The following is a 15,787-nucleotide window of genomic DNA, read 5'->3' as shown; positions in this document are numbered from 1 at the left end:
CTGCATTTGGGTGCTTTTTTCTATAAAAGGTGCTGAAATGAATTGGTCAGAGAATGAGTAAAGAAGTCCCTCTTAATATTGTGTGCAAATCCTCTGGATGTTTATCCTGAGGCCATTATGATCGCAAGAAAATTAAATGTTGTAATTAACTTTTGAACATTTAAGGCAAAACAATGCACAACCTGTTAATGCAGAGGAAGAGCAAATTTATGGGTGAAAATCACAGTCTTGCCTTTTTTGTATTTTACAAAACAACTGATGCACACAGTTATCTGATGATGTGAAGACAACTGTTTGCTCTTTTTTTTCTCTACTTTATGTTTTCCTCTTTCTGATGCATGCTTCTTAGCACTTAAGTTTTGTATATTTGTTTTCTTCTCTTTAATTCAACCAAAACCTGGTAACTTTAACTTATCTGTTGCACTCAATTGTCAACCAGTCTTCTCTAAGCCATCTCTAAGAATAGCCCTAACACGTTGGATAGTTCTGCCCTGATTCACTCTAATGACACATCAGCCCGGCAAATCCCTGTCATAGCAGGGTGACAGACCATACAGTGTGGAGGCAGACCTGCGGTGCTGAGTAATTGAGTTCAAGTAGACCTGGTTTGGAGGAGGACTGTTATGGATCACAAACTGTCCCTGCCCACAGTCGCTCTGATGTCTCTCTCTATCCCTCATTCAATTCACATTAAACACGACAGACCAGCTCACATGTTGGAGACCTTAATGTTGTCTGATGGCGCTGCTGGTTACAAACCTAATGGTTGACAAAAGCTGAATCCACTGAGGGTAAAAGGTTACGCAGTTAACTTTAAACAGGTTTTAAAAAAAAAAAAAACCTTAGTTTGAGGAATATAAGCAAGTTTTTTTCAACAAAATCATTATTTTCATTGGGTCAGACTTCTTAAACCCAAAGGCATTAATGAGTTAATACAAGACTCGTGCAAGAATTTTCTACAGTTCCATTTACAATCATTCAATTTCTTTTCATTAACAATTAACTAATAATCTAACTGCAGTTCTACAGAGTTGGCCTCTTTTAGTTCATGGTTATGGTTTACAGCCCCAAAACGTACAATAACATTGCTTTTTAAGCTTAGTGCTGTTTAAACCATTTCCAAATGCATCAGAAATCTGTTTTCAGCAAGGAAAAAAAACCCCAAAACATCCCAACACTCCAAACTCATTAAAAATCAACACTTGGTCAGTAGCCCTCTGCGACAGAAACGGATGCACCTGGACACTGTTTAGCATGAAACGTATCAGGCGACTACATTTGTTCATGCTCCAAGTAACTACCAGTATAAAGAGAGAGGAAGTCCTTATGGGGGGGTGGTTGAGAGGAAGTGACTAGATCAAACAACCTCAGAGCTTTCACCCAGGAGCACGCTGTTCATGTACTCTGGGAAGCCATATGTCCATCAACTTATTTTAATAACACAGTGTGCTAGTATGTGAGGCATGCTACACTACTGACGTGTCACGTGACATATGTCAACCTAAAGTTTTTCAACTACATTTTGCGATTATTTTGAGACTGTAAGAATTTAACAAGCAGAAAATATGTATTTCCTTTGAAAACAGAGGTCTAATTTGAAAAGATATTGCATGTAGCAAGTGTAAACTGACACGGTGGGCTTTTGTTGCAGGAGAGGTACGAAGAGTGTCACTTTTGAAAGGTAGGGCCACGGACCAAGCATCTCTTCTTGACAATTTGGGAGTGGAAAAATGTTGATGCAAGCTCCCTGCCCAGCACCAAATCTTAGACCAACATAGTGAGTGGCTAGTTAAGGAATAAAGTGTAACACTGAGCAGCTAAAAGAGACAGAAATTTTTTTCAGAGATTGGTGGAGACTAAAACAGAGCTCAAAAGTTACATTACTTTTGGACACCAGGTGGACAAAAACAACCAAAGAGCATGAGCTTGTCAGAAAAACACTACATATGGTGATACTGGATCTGTCTAGCTAACTTTGAGACCTTAATAATAATGTTGGTTTGTCAGCTTGTTGTGGTGTTTTTCTACTCCATCTGCTTTAAATATTCAATTTGTTCGGCACTTAATGTTAAGGTATGACACTCAGTTTTACTTTAACATTCAAGAAACAAAGAACAGTTTGTCTTACAAATGAAATGCTACATGGATGCAAAGTAAGACACCACTTTAAGAAGTAAAACTCCCTGTGAGACCTAACTGGCTTTTTCCTCTCTGTGCAGCTCATATCTTGAGCTCTCTATGAATCTAAGTGGGTCTTGCTGCGTTGACGTCTCTCTCTGTGTCGCTTCCAGCCAGGTCAGTCTGTCCGTCATAAGACAGCCTCAGCAGCCCCGCAGGACTAATTACAGGAAGGGCTGTATCTGTTACAGTCTGCTGCCACTTAGAAGCACGCAAGAGAGCAGCTAACTGGCTGCTCTTTGGCTTTAAGTACTAGGCTTGTTGGACTGACAGGTCGTGAAAAAATACTGTGTGAATAATAGAAAGACCTGGACAAGACTGAATAAAAAGTGGGACAAAGAGCCTTGTAGATGAATATGAATATAAGTTATCGAACAGGTGCTGCGGCATCATACCTCATTGTGTATCTAACAATGCCCTTTCTTAAGCGTGAAAAGGTTAAAGACAGAGGTTGTAGGTCATCCTTCATCAGGTGAAAAGGTATCAGGCGTCACTACAAACAAGTTCTGAGAACAGGAGGCCACAGATGGCATTGGTGAGGATGTAACTCTACCTGAGCTTGTCCAGTTAATGAAATGAGATCATGCCCACAAACCACATCAGAGCAAGCCAAGCCCTCAGCTGTATGCCGTCTTATGAAATAACAAATAACCTGAATGCCTGCCTCCAGGACCCTGAGCCAAATTACGCAAGTTTACAGCCCATTTTCTACTGTCTGCTTTAACATTACTCCCAGCGGAGCGGAGACTCCCTCTGGGGCTTGATAAAAGCTTTTATCCTGGTGTATTTTGTTCTACTTCTTAATGGCACATCCTGTCCAAACACCACCAGGCTGCTGTAACAGCACACTGTCACACATGGAGCTAAAAGGCTCTTCCGCTTCCTCCAGTTCGATGAGCGACGGTGATTGGTTTTCAACAGGAACTTGGGTCCTTCCTGCCTTTTTGAGAGTCTGATCCCTTCATTACAGAGATTAAGCAAATTTCATCTGTGAGCACGGGCTGTTTGTTAGCAGAGCTCACCGGTAAGCTCACAGCCATTTACCTGAAAGCAGATTGGATATAAACAGCCAGCAAGTATGTGCTCTCAAACACCATATACAGAGCACGAAGCACTCAATGTAATTAAGTCTGGAACTACAGTATGTGCATTATAGGAGGATTTATGAGGACCCAGTTAATGGCTGAGGTCTCTGACACTGATCTAAATCATAAATGTCTGAAAAATATACACTTTGTTTCATTCAATTTTTAAAACTGAAGCAACATCATTTAAACAGCAGGATTTTAAATGACCACATAGCATAACAGAGCGCTGCAGGAATCAGTCCTGCAATGTGGAAATGAGTAAGCAATTTTGCACTTCGGCTTAGATGCCTGAAACAAGGTCAGAGGTTGACACAAGCTTAAGAGGTTTTCGCCTTTTGTTCTAGGACATTAAATACAAAGGTAAATACGTACATTTTGAAGCTTTTACATGGGTTAAAATAGGTTACTAACAAGTGGTTAAATGAGACTGCAGAACATCATCACACCAAACACGGCTGTATTGCTATGTTAACTCATGCGACTGTGGTGTAGTTTGTTTATAGTCTAACGTTAGCTTTTTACTTCTGGCAACAACACGTGTAAGCAAGGGCATAAATTTTGTTTCAGCTGGGGTGAGGGGGTAAATATAAAATGGGAAGGTTTAAGGATCCTCCGCCATAAAGTTTTTAGCATCAAACACTTAACTTTCTTCCATTCTGGTGAAAATTCATGCACCGGTTTTTGCCTTTTCTGCATCAAATTTATGATGTAAATGTAATTAATTTTGTCAAAATAAAAGTCCTATGCTATTTTCTTGATTTTATTGGGGGAGACGAATGCACAAGTTCCAAATATCAAGGGGGGCATGTGTCCTGTGTCTGCCCCCGTCTGCCCTGTTTCCAGGTTTTCTGTATCTCAGTGTCTCTGCACCATCACTGCAGCCAGTGAATAACTGTAATGGAGTAAAGTGGCACTTTCTACCCTGAAAAAAAAAAACTCCACTGAAAGATTGGAAACCCAAAATCCTCACAACTGGAAATGTTCCAGCAGAAATATACTCTGAAATCAGGGAGACATTGCAACAATAGCAACCAAGATTACAGGTTTCATGATGTTAGCATGCTGCTACATGTAGCAATATATATAAAAGGTAAACATTTGCAGTAGTGTGCCTGGAGCAGATGACCATGTAAAGAAATTCATTACAGGTTGATGTCAGCTTGTCTCAAAAGTAGAAAAAGACATTGGGAACAGTATTCAGAACAGTCTGAAGCCTGAGGTTTTTGCTCACAGGGCTTATTTTTACATATGTTACTTATGTTACTCATTATGTGAAACTTTGGCCATGTTTAATATGAACATCTGACATTTAAACTTTACATATATGACAGAAAATAAGGAACAGGCACGATAAGGTCCCTTTAATATAAATATAATACTTACTCAGAAGAATCTATGAAGTATATAACAAGGGCTCCGATGCTGAGAGCAAACACGAGCACCACCTGAGAAAAAAAGAGGAAAAAGGAACATTTTAATCAAATTGTTATGACACTGCTAAATTATCCAAAATATATTTTAATACAAAAACTAGTTCAGACAGTAGATGTTTAATCTTTGGATGCTTTGAACTCCAGTACAGGAAATGGGAAAAGGAGGACACCAGCTTAATGCATTCGACCTGTTTAGTTAATTTATTCTAATATTTAAAGTGATGTGGAAGAGTTTACAAAGAACAAACTCCAAAAACTATCTGTTTTAAAAAGCTTTTTTTAGGAAATACTTTTTAAAGTGTGTTATTCAAAACCAGGTTACAAAGTGATTTAAGACCAGAAAAATAAATGGATCAGGGTGAAGTAAAGAAAATATTAGCAAATTACAGTTTAAGTAAGAATTGAATAAATACACTGACAGACACAGAATATAAGATGAAAATAGGAAGTCTGGGATGTTTTAAAACATTTAAAACATTTAAAATTAATCTTTTTAATTTAATAATTTTATTAATCGAGTAAGCATCTTTATTTTAATTTAAAAAATCTTAAGAATTCCAATTTTCTTTTCCTGCTTTGTTTAAATTTGAATTCCTCAGCTCGCAGGCTAACATAACAAGACATTTTTCATTGTTTTCAGGCATTTTATAAACTAAGCAATTCATTCTTTAATTCAGATTTAAAAAAAAAAATAATCTGTTGAAGCTCTATATGTTTCACTCTACAGCTTATGTTCTCTGAAGCTGAACTGTTAAATTATATGTGGACAAATACACAAATGTAATGAATAGAGGAGAAATGCGTTTCCAGGTGTGTAGCAAGTGTTTAATGCCTATTAATGAGCATCGGCAGACCTTGATACATCTCGTCAGCCTGTTATAATTGTGTTATATAAACCAAAAAGAAAGAGTCACAGTTTGGAACAGCAGTGTCACAAACAGACTTATCAGTTACTGTATATGCGACAGTGTAAATAAACACACAGGAGCTCGGCTCATCATGTAAATAGGCAGCGGAAGAGTGGGCGAGGTGACAGAAAAGGCTTCAGCTTTCACAGACACAAACAAGGAAGGCTGCGGCTGAGCCCGAAGCTTTCGGTGGCCACAGCGGAGCAGCACAATAATAAAAACGGGGCATTGCTTTGACTCTGTCACTCTGCCTTTCTGCAGGGGGAGACGCTGCTGAATAAACCGGAGCCTCGAGTGAGCTGAGAGATGTTCAGAGCGGACTGGGAGGCAGGTTGCAGGGTAATAAACATGAGATCGGGAGGTGTTAGCAAACAAAGGAAAGAGTCGTCAGGTGACAGCTCTGACACTGATAGAGCTCCAGTGAAACTTGAAACGAATACCACAGGAAATGAGACTAAACTGTAAATACAGACAATTAAATGGGAAGGATAAATCAACATCTAGATATTTAGGGGTCAAACAGAGCCTGAGGTGATGATCAGTGTTACCTGTGGGGAACCAACCTGTGCTGTCCCCCGACACAGTGCCACTGTCACTCAGAATCACTCACTAAAACTGACTGCTGTCATGTTGTGTTTGTTTAACGAGAGAAAAAGGTGGAAGATGATCAGAAATGGAGGGCAGGCGACAAAAATCTCTGTTATCTAACTAGAGCAAAGTTATTACAAAGTAGGCTACAGAGCAACTAAACCGTCACAAACTTCATGAGGTTAATCATCTCATATTTTTGCAATGCAACATGTTTGCAGCTGTTTGGGATGGGTTGAGGGGAAAAAACAGATCACTAAAGTAGTTCGATTTATTTTATTTTTTATAGTTTTTAATTGAATTTTTAAAGCCTGAATCGATACACAGGGCTCAACAGTGAGGACTGCCCAACTGCCCCAGGCAAGTAAAATACCACATCGGGAAAGTAAACAGAGCAATTCACTTGTCCAATTAGGTGAGCTGTAAAAAAGAATTAAATAAATCATTTCTCTGTTGAGAGTTGCACATACACAGTCGTGATCAGGCAGCTGAGTTGAAACTGAAGCCCGCTTTTTAATTATCCTGCATACAGGAGTTCAGTTGTGTGGCATCAGACAATGTGGGCGAAACTTGTTAGTCACTAATAAATAAAACAGTCTGTATGAGGGCAAGAAAAAAAGACTTTTAGGCATTTGGTCGACTAGAAAAAAAATCCCCATTAACATTTAACCCTGGTTCAATTCAACTGAGAAGGTGGAGAGAAAGTTGCCGCTTTTATTGTGGTAATCTATGAATAACATGATTTCATATCCTTATATCTCATATCCTTCATATTGTGGCTGCTGCCACGAGCAATTTACATTAAAAAGGTTTTTTTTAAAAAATTCATTCTTTTGTGCGTGAACATATTAGTAAGTTATGTTTATTTAATATAAAACCTCATACAGAGCAAGGGCTTTAGAGGAATACAGTTGTTAAAAATAAGGCAAGGCAAGGCAAGTTTATTTGTATAGCACGTTTCAGCAACAAGGCAATTCAAGGTGCTTCACACAGAACATTGAAATACAACAACAGGGGGAAAGGAAACACATTTAAAACATTATGAAAGAAGCATGTAAAAGGTGATTAAAAACAGCAAGTGGGAAACAACAGAAAAAACCCAAAAATATAAAAACACATATATTGAAATAAGAGTTGCAGTGCAGAGTTTCGAAGTAAAATATAAAATTTAAAAAGTAAAAAGCCTTTTAGTCAAAGGCAGCAGTGAACAATCTTTTCTATGCAGTATATGATGCTGCTGAAATACAAGTCAGAAAGACTGACTAAAATGTTATGGAACTGCTTTTGGAAATACCCTTCATTATATACATTCTCTGGATATGATTCAACTTTTTCCCATGGTCTTTAAAAAAACAAAAAAAAACACAATAAGTAATAAATAAGCCTGCCCGTTGAAAGTCAGAGATTCAAATCATCAGTTGACCCCTTAGTCAACTGAGATTTCTTCAAGTTCGGCAGGCCTTTCTCATCTTATTGGGGTTTTTTTTGGTAGTTAATGTGTTGTGTGGTGTACTTCTGGGGACATTCTCATCCCCAGATTTTGCTGCAGTGTAAGCGCTGTTTACTTTTACACTAGTCTTTGGTATAAGCAGTTGCGGACATGATGCAGCGGCACAGAGGAGGAGAGACTTTGCAGCTTAAGGCCTCGAGATAACATTATCTTCTCTCTTCTACTTAAAAGTGAAATGAAGAAACTTAATTTTATAGATCTGAGTGCAGCTGTCACACTAAAGGTCTCATGAACCTTGTTTAAACTTTAAAACTTAAATGGAATAATAGAATAATTGTATTGAATAGCCATATGCAATTCGACATATATCTGAGTCGAGTACAATCCTAATAATAAATCATTATCGAATTGCAATACTTTAAAAAAAAGGGAGAGAGAGAAAAAAAAGCAACTCATATCGATCATGAGGAAATGAGGGAATAAATTCAGGGGATAAGCTTATCATCCCAGACCTTGTTAGAATACACCTTATTCTTTAATTGTGCATTAATAACTGATATTTAATACTCAAAAAGCACAGCATCTCATTAACACTATTGCATGCATGTCCTAATTTTCCCTTGTAAAAGTCAGTGTTAATGCAGAGGAGGGCTCGACCCGGAGAGACACAGTTACGACCAGAAAGGTTTCTGCCAGACAGCAGAACAAATGTTTTACATCCTGAAATACACTACCAGGTTATCTGCGACCCTACCTGGCTTTCATCTATTTAGAAATGACACAATAGCCATGCTGAACAAGAAACCAATGAGCATCCATAATGAATGAGCTCAGCCTAATTCATTTCCATGATGTGAAATTGTATTGTCAACCAGCAACCACTGATGGCTCCGCAATGACAAAAAGCAGCCACATGCATTTTTAATCGACCCTTCCTCTTTGAAAGCCAGGAAATCTCTTTATGCCTCTGACCATCCCAGTTTAGAAACTGGGAACAATGTTGGTGCAACCCTAGAAATGCTAATGCTACCGGCAGAAGGAGATTCAGTGATGGCAGTAAATAAAACACACACGCTGCAACAAAGAGGGGGGCCAATCATGACCGGGGTTTGTCAATGAGGTGACAGCAGACGGTGCCAGCATTCATCATTCATCTCAGTCAGCGGATAATGATGCATCACATCTGTATCTTCAGCCACCCTCAGCCATTTGCTGGCAGATGGCTTCAGCTACAAGGAGGCACAGTGAGCTCAGACTCACAGGGAGGAGAGGCCGCTGCATGAGGACCACGAGGGCTGCCAAGACACACTCGGTCCAATTTGCATCCTTTTTTGACAACATACGCTTATGCTCTTCATTTGATGCTGCTGCCAGTTACAAGATAAGAAGGACATCACAGAAAATGAAAAATATGTCAAATAAAAATGTAATAAAGATCGGTCACTGTCATGAAGGAAACTACTCTAAGTGTTTTTATGAAACTTAAAGAGTAATTGTTGTTTTGTTTTGCGCTCTGAGCACCACAAGCTGAGTATCATCGAGTTTCATTACACTGGAAAGAAGGCAGACATCTCTATATCTCCAATATCTCCAACACTCGTCAACTCACAACAAAACAGTCTAGACTGATAAATCGCTCTACAGGTAAGCGGGAAAACAGATATTTTGGATTCTGGCAATGAGTTGCCCCTTTAAATCTTAAATCTACAACATTTAAGAACAAGAAAGAGTAAAAACTCAGAAAATGAGGCTGGCTGAAAAAACAACCCCAGAGAACAAGACAATTATTTTCTCTAAATAATAAAGTTCAGCTGTGAAATGTTTAGAATAGATGGCTAAAAGTATTTTGAAAAATTTGCAAAAGCATTTATCATATTGGTAATCAGAAATGTTGAATAGTTATTCCTCCGGGTCCACTTTCTAAACAGATTATAACACCACGAAATGATCCTGTCTATGACGCACAGTATGTCACTGCTCTGCAGGGAGCACCAGCGAGTCTCAAGCATTCAGAAGTCAACCTACAGAGAACCCACTCATGCTCCTCCACTCTTCCTGGAGTGTGACTCACCATCAAGCAGCGTGAATAACCTGCCAAAGAAACGGGAACTTCGCTTGGCCAGAAAAATCTCTTTTACTGTGGGGAGCAAGCTCAAAGTCCAAGGTCGTGTCATCCATCACTGATATTTCAGAATATGCTTTTTTCTTTTGTAGTTGGGGAAAGAGACAGAGGATTTTATAGAAGCAAATGAGCCAAGGATGCTTTTACTGTGTTAAGAGCATTAAGTTAATTTAACTCTACAGCAGTAGTCCAATTAAAAGAATATCGTATGAGGGCTCATTAAGATTCAGGGACGATAGAAACATGTTTTCCAAATTCGGCAGAGGGAGGGTGTGTTACTATATGAGCTGCTACAGTATCTAAAACAGGATTTAGAAGAACCAGGGGTCAGTTTGTTCCATGTTCCCTTAAAGCGTGCGGTCACTGCTGGGTCAATGCTCTCATTGGTGGGATGCCAGAGATTTCTGTGTGTGGTCATCTTTGTTTAGGTAAACCCTTGTTTTCCCTGCAGGTCACATCCAGTTCACGCAGCTCTCACTAACTCTGTGCAACTTAAATGTTCACAGGAGCAGAAGTCCCTGACCTGATGTCTGTCATGGGAGTCTGTCTGACCGCTAACAGCTTCCCCAGGAACACAGAGCTGCTTTCCAAAATAAAATGACCTGAGGACTGTCCTGGTGATTCCAGCCCATCTGTCTGTCCTCAAATGCCACATTGATTAATAAGGCATCTTGGACATAATGCCAAACACAAAAATACAGAACAGCACAATAGGGGAGAAAAAAATAAATTAATGTGCCATCTTTAAGCTAAAAAGTGTGATTACAGACTTTCATATGAAATGCAACATAAGTGGAAAACCATTTTTTTTCTTCAGATTTCTTTTTCAGAACTTAAAAATAAGTTGCAAGTGGCAGTCGGATCCAAATTCTCAGTTTTAATTAATAGAGACATTTTTTGTGGTAGGAAAATGCATTTGTTCGGGTCACAAATATAAGTGTAATTTACTGGGGATGCTGGGGAACATGTCCCTACCATTTTACTTGTAACTTGCATCCAGAAATGTTAACTAACAATTCAGAGCACTTTGAGAAAGGTGTATTTGCAAGTTAAGAAAATGTAAAATGTAAAGTAAATGTAGAAGAAACAAATTGCTAATTGTTCATTATCCATAAAAAAGTAACAAAAGAACAAACAAACAAAAAAAATCCCCTTGCCTACTAAATTTGTTTGAGGCTCAAAATGTCCTAGAGGAAGACCCCCATACCCCCACTTGCTTCAATGAAACCTGCGTCCTTGATGGTAACCTAGGCTATGCTCTTTTGATGCACCATTATGCATTTTTTCCCTACCTCCTGTAATTATCGTGACTTCTCGAGAATTTCTAGTCAAAAATCATGTTTTCCTCCATGAAAAACAACAGGACATCCTTGTAAAATCTGTACATTCTCACTAGACTAAATACTGTAATTATTAGCTCTTTATATTATTTTTTAGACTGGTTATGAATCACTCTGTACTGATACAAATCAGCACACTCTTTAACTTTACAGCTAAATCATTTTACTACACATATTTTGTTTTGATGCCTGTGTGGGTTAGAACAGCTGTAAATGTGTGATGAGCCTTGGATTGTGAGACACACCTTGGTCATCATGACTGTCCTCACTAACCAGACTTTGTTTACAGCTCTCCTGCACAGTTTATCCTTTGCCCAGGGTGATAACAGCAAATTAGCACGTTTACGACAACAGCTGTAAACGTGATCGACTGCAGCCCCGACAAGCACGGACTGCAGATGAACGCTGAAGACATTTACTGTTTGTCATTAGTGCTGAACTCCTGCTCCTGAGCAGCTGACAGGACATCTGTGATGCAACTTCAGCTCCACAATCTCAACCTACTGTTACTGTTTCCATATTTACAGTATTTGCTACTCAAGCACTGTGATGGATGATGACCAATGACCTCATTATGACCTTTTGATACTTTAAGGTCCTCAATTTTCTATTTGGAGCACTTAAAGCACACGCAGAGTATTTGTCAGCCCTGAAATGGGACAACACATTTATGGCTAAAATACTAATCCTGATTATATTGCTAGATTTCAGTAAATGGATGTCAATCAAAATTATTGGTCTTTGCTGATTAGGGTAAACAATTATCTAATGGCTCCTTTTGTGTATCAAAATTGTGGCTATTTTGAACAATCTCAGCACTGTACTTATCAACATTTATGTATTAAAAATGTCTTGTGCCGACTTATTCCTGATGCCGTTTAAGATAAACCTCAGTTCTGTTTATGAACGCAGCAACTTTTCAAACACACATGCAAATATAAGCTCTCTCTACTTGTAAATTATATGGTTAAATATTGACAGATTGGGCCTTCATGAGACAGCTGTGTTCCCACTCAGCTCAGACCTGTGTTCGCTGGCAGTGTCTCCATGTGCCCCATGCTTGTGGCGACAGGCAAAACCACAACACGCATACTAATGGAGTCTTGGATGATGCTCCTGAAGCCTCAAGCATGATCTTAGTATAACCTACCCAGCATGTGTTTTATAATCAGCCTCCAGCCTCATCTGCCTGAACGAGAAATTATGATTAAATGATCCAAATCACAGCTGTTCTTTGTTCTGTGTCACTCGGGTGTGTTTGACAAGGTCACAGGCGGGAAGGACAAACAGGCATTCGCAGCTTAAAGGTCAAAACCAGAATATTTCAAAACAGCATCAATAGTTAACCCAGGGGCCTGGGACCTTTCCTTGCCAAAAAACAAAAGAGAAATCTGTCAGAAGCTGTAAAATAATTTGAGCCTCATAAATAGTGAAGGCAACACAGCCCATTAAGACGTCTTCCTAAATGGACACTACACTAACGAGTGGGCAAGCGAATATCAGATTGTTTCAGGCTAAGTGACGTGTTGCTTGTTAGAAAAACCCTGGCTTTATTTTGGCAAAGCTTCATGCACCTCTATGTTTTCAGAGCAACAGCAAGCTGTTGCTTAGGTGTGCTTGTTGGGCTACCTGAATGGTTTTGTTGCTTGTAGTATATCTGGACAATTTTTGAGCTCCATCTGCCAGAGTTTGCTCACTCACTGTACATTAGAGGAGGTGGAAGTCTAAATTAGTATATCAACATTACTTACAGGTGTAAATAAGTGCCCATTGATTTGATTTACCACAAGGAGGCTACTCTGCAGTTGGCTATTTTAATTATTTGGTACTTTAGGTTTTCAGCATTGGTGATGAATACAAACAAATCTGTTCACGCACTATAAAATTCAATATTTTCCTCAGAGACTTTTCCTCTTGTGGACCTGGAATCCAAAGATAGCTTAGCAAAGACAGATCGACTTTAGACTAGCCACTGTCCTCATCCCTCTATGACAGAAAAGGTTGTTTGCCAGTTATTCCCAAAACAATATATATGACCACTGGAGAGTACCAGTGACAGGCTCAAGTACAAACGGTCGGACTTTCACTAACATTGTTAAACGCTCACTGTTATGCACCAAAAGTATGTGATTGGGTTTTTCAACAATAAAAAAGGCAGCAAGAAGTTTCATTAAAAATATTTTTGCAAAGATGCAGTGTGCAGATGCTTATTTTCTCTGCTTTAGTGTGATGCATCCATCCATTTGTTACATTACCTACTTAAAAAAGTACACATGTATCTACAGTACATGAGTTTGTTTTACCTGTTTGTTTGACCACCCCAACCTCCTCCTTATGCAGACTTTGTGGCTCTTTATACTACATCCCCTAACTTCCTCCTTTGCTGTTGTCATAATTACTATTGCTACTAAAGGTTGCTGCCTACCAAAAATGGAAATATAGCTCATAATAAATTGCATACACAGACAACATCTTCAGCTGTTTTTTTTTTTGGGCAAAGACAGTCTTGTCTATCTAGTGGGGTTGTCTGCCACCAAAATATCAAAAAGTAGCAATTTCATGAAGTAATACATTAATATTGTGTCTTCAGCTTGTGGCCCTGCTCCTAAGGGGTCAAAAAAAGTTACATTAAGTAACTGACAGCTGTGACGTGTTCTATCAAGCAAGATAACTGTTGCTGCGATTGTGATTGGGATCAAACTCAAGGGAAAATAATCACTATGCACCTCAAGTGTTCAGTGCAAATGTCAATTAAGTGTTGTCCATCGTAAATAAAAAATGAATTTTGTTTTGCAGATGATTACTTTCAAATGAGTGACATGCAACTTTTGATTTATGCCAACATCATTTAAGTTTCAATTTGCACTTTAACAAAAGAATGATGGGGACATGAGGCTGAAGTGGGCTGTCTTCATTAGTTTTATCATTAGAGGAAGCTTCATACACAGCACCGTTTTGAGATATATGAAAGCATTGGATGGTAATCGAAAAACTTAATTTCAGCTTGGACAAAAGTGTCACATTACTCATCATCAGATAAGATAACAATCAGATTGCATAATGGGCTGTAGTCACAGATGACAGCAGCAGAAGGATGATATATATTACATAATCCCCAGACGTGTGTGGTAAGAAAGTAGCTCAACATGTGTCATTCTGATCATGCCTGAGCTGTTCTATCGATCGAGTGATTCACAACTGAAATAAAGCTGAAGGACACAGAGCTGGATGGGTTTATTGTTTCAGTCTATAAGCTGCAGGATCAGTGACCCTGCCAGAGATATTCCCCCATCCCCTTGACTGGTTAATCAAGGACATTTGACTTATCAGTAGGAGAGGAGTGACCATGATGAACCACAAGGTTGTTGGCTCATAACTGGGAAATGGCAAGAAATGGCATAGAGACATTAAGTTAATGTTTTGTTTTCTTAACTTTCCAGTTAATAGCACCAAGAATCATCTTTAGTGCCAAAACTGCTTAACATCTTTTTTTTCTCCTCGGCTTTATGCCTTTACTGTCTCATATGCCGTTTTTAATCATCATTTTGGCAGTGTTCAAAAACGACAAATCAAAAAAGATAATGGGCTCTATCTCACACCTAGCAGCCCAGTGCAACTGTCATTGCTAGTTTCAGACCATTGCAGTTGTTATTTTCCCAGCCTGTACCCAAGCTGTGTAAGAACTTGCACCCATCTGTGCACCCATGGGCATATAGGTCTTAAATTGAGGCGTGGTCAGGTCAGTAGCTATTTTCAGGCAGCAAAAAGCAACTGCGACAGTGCAGTATTTTCCTGGTATTTAATGGGCGCATTATTCATTTGATACTAAGATTCAACAGTGAGTATCAGCTTCTTCCCTCCGGATAAAGATATTTGTCCCAAGGTGTAAAACTAAGCGCCATAAAAACAGCTTTGTTCCAGCTGCCATCATGCTGGTAAACAAGCTGTGGAAAAATTGCACAAGATCATTGTGGAGCCCGTATCTATGATTTATTTATTCATGGTTTTTAGATTGTTTTTATTTTGAGGTTTTATTATCTAGTTTTGTGTTTTTATTTGTATTTATCACATATTTGCTCTTTTGATTAGCACTGGGGCACTGTAATCACTTAAACTTTTGTCTTTTTGTCATGTTTTATCCGGTATCTTTTCTGTGGTGTCTAAAACTGTGTCAATGGATGGCTTGTACTAAAAACAACAGACTGAATCACCTACAGGTACAAATAAAGTAACTTAAACCTAAACTTGAACCTACAAAAGGGGATTACAACACACACACAAACTACTCATTACACATACAGGGAGGTGCATTGTTGAAGAAAATATTAAAGGGATACTTTGCCTACTTCAACCAGCTTTGTATAATAAAAAAAAGAGGGTAGTATATGTAAATGTACCGTAGAAAACTTCCCTCCATCTAAGGCCTAGATATCCCTCCTCCCTCTAAATCATGTCATTTGGCAGTGTTTCAACGGCTCTTGGGGCTGTTGTTTGAACTTCAGGCTGTTCTTCCATATTTTCATATTGTCACAACCCTGCCACTGTGTACACAAAGAGTATACAGCAGATCAACAGACACACCTGCCACTCTGTCTCTCCCCAACAAACTCAGACCAAAATCCGATCAAACTGTGAAAGTAGGCATGACGTCACCCATTAGCAGGAATTTTTATTGGTCTG

At 38.9% G+C, this 15,787-nt stretch overlaps 1 protein-coding gene across 6 annotated transcripts in view; it reads right to left on the bottom strand.

Annotated features, from left to right (window-relative positions):
* Positions 1-15,787, bottom strand: part of LOC121959156 (calcium-activated potassium channel subunit alpha-1a) — a 111,836-nt gene that overhangs the window by 57,329 nt on the left and 38,720 nt on the right. For all 6 annotated transcript variants that reach the window (XR_015774971.1, XM_088069984.1, XM_088069985.1 and 3 more), the window contains exon 3: positions 4,650-4,711. Coding sequence is in view for 5 of the 6 variants with exons in the window: in XM_088069984.1 (XP_087926110.1) it covers positions 4,650-4,711 (62 nt within the window). In the remaining variant the exon portion in view is untranslated. The remainder of the gene's footprint in view (positions 1-4,649; positions 4,712-15,787) is intronic.

The sequence above is a fragment of the Plectropomus leopardus genome, chromosome 19 (assembly GCF_026936395.1).
Source record: "Plectropomus leopardus strain MGB_pleo_1.0 chromosome 19, ASM2693639v1, whole genome shotgun sequence".
In the NCBI taxonomy this organism is placed as follows: domain Eukaryota; kingdom Metazoa; phylum Chordata; class Actinopteri; order Perciformes; family Serranidae; genus Plectropomus; species Plectropomus leopardus.
Note: the sequence above shows the minus strand (reverse complement) of the source record. Positions and strands in the feature narration are given on the sequence as shown.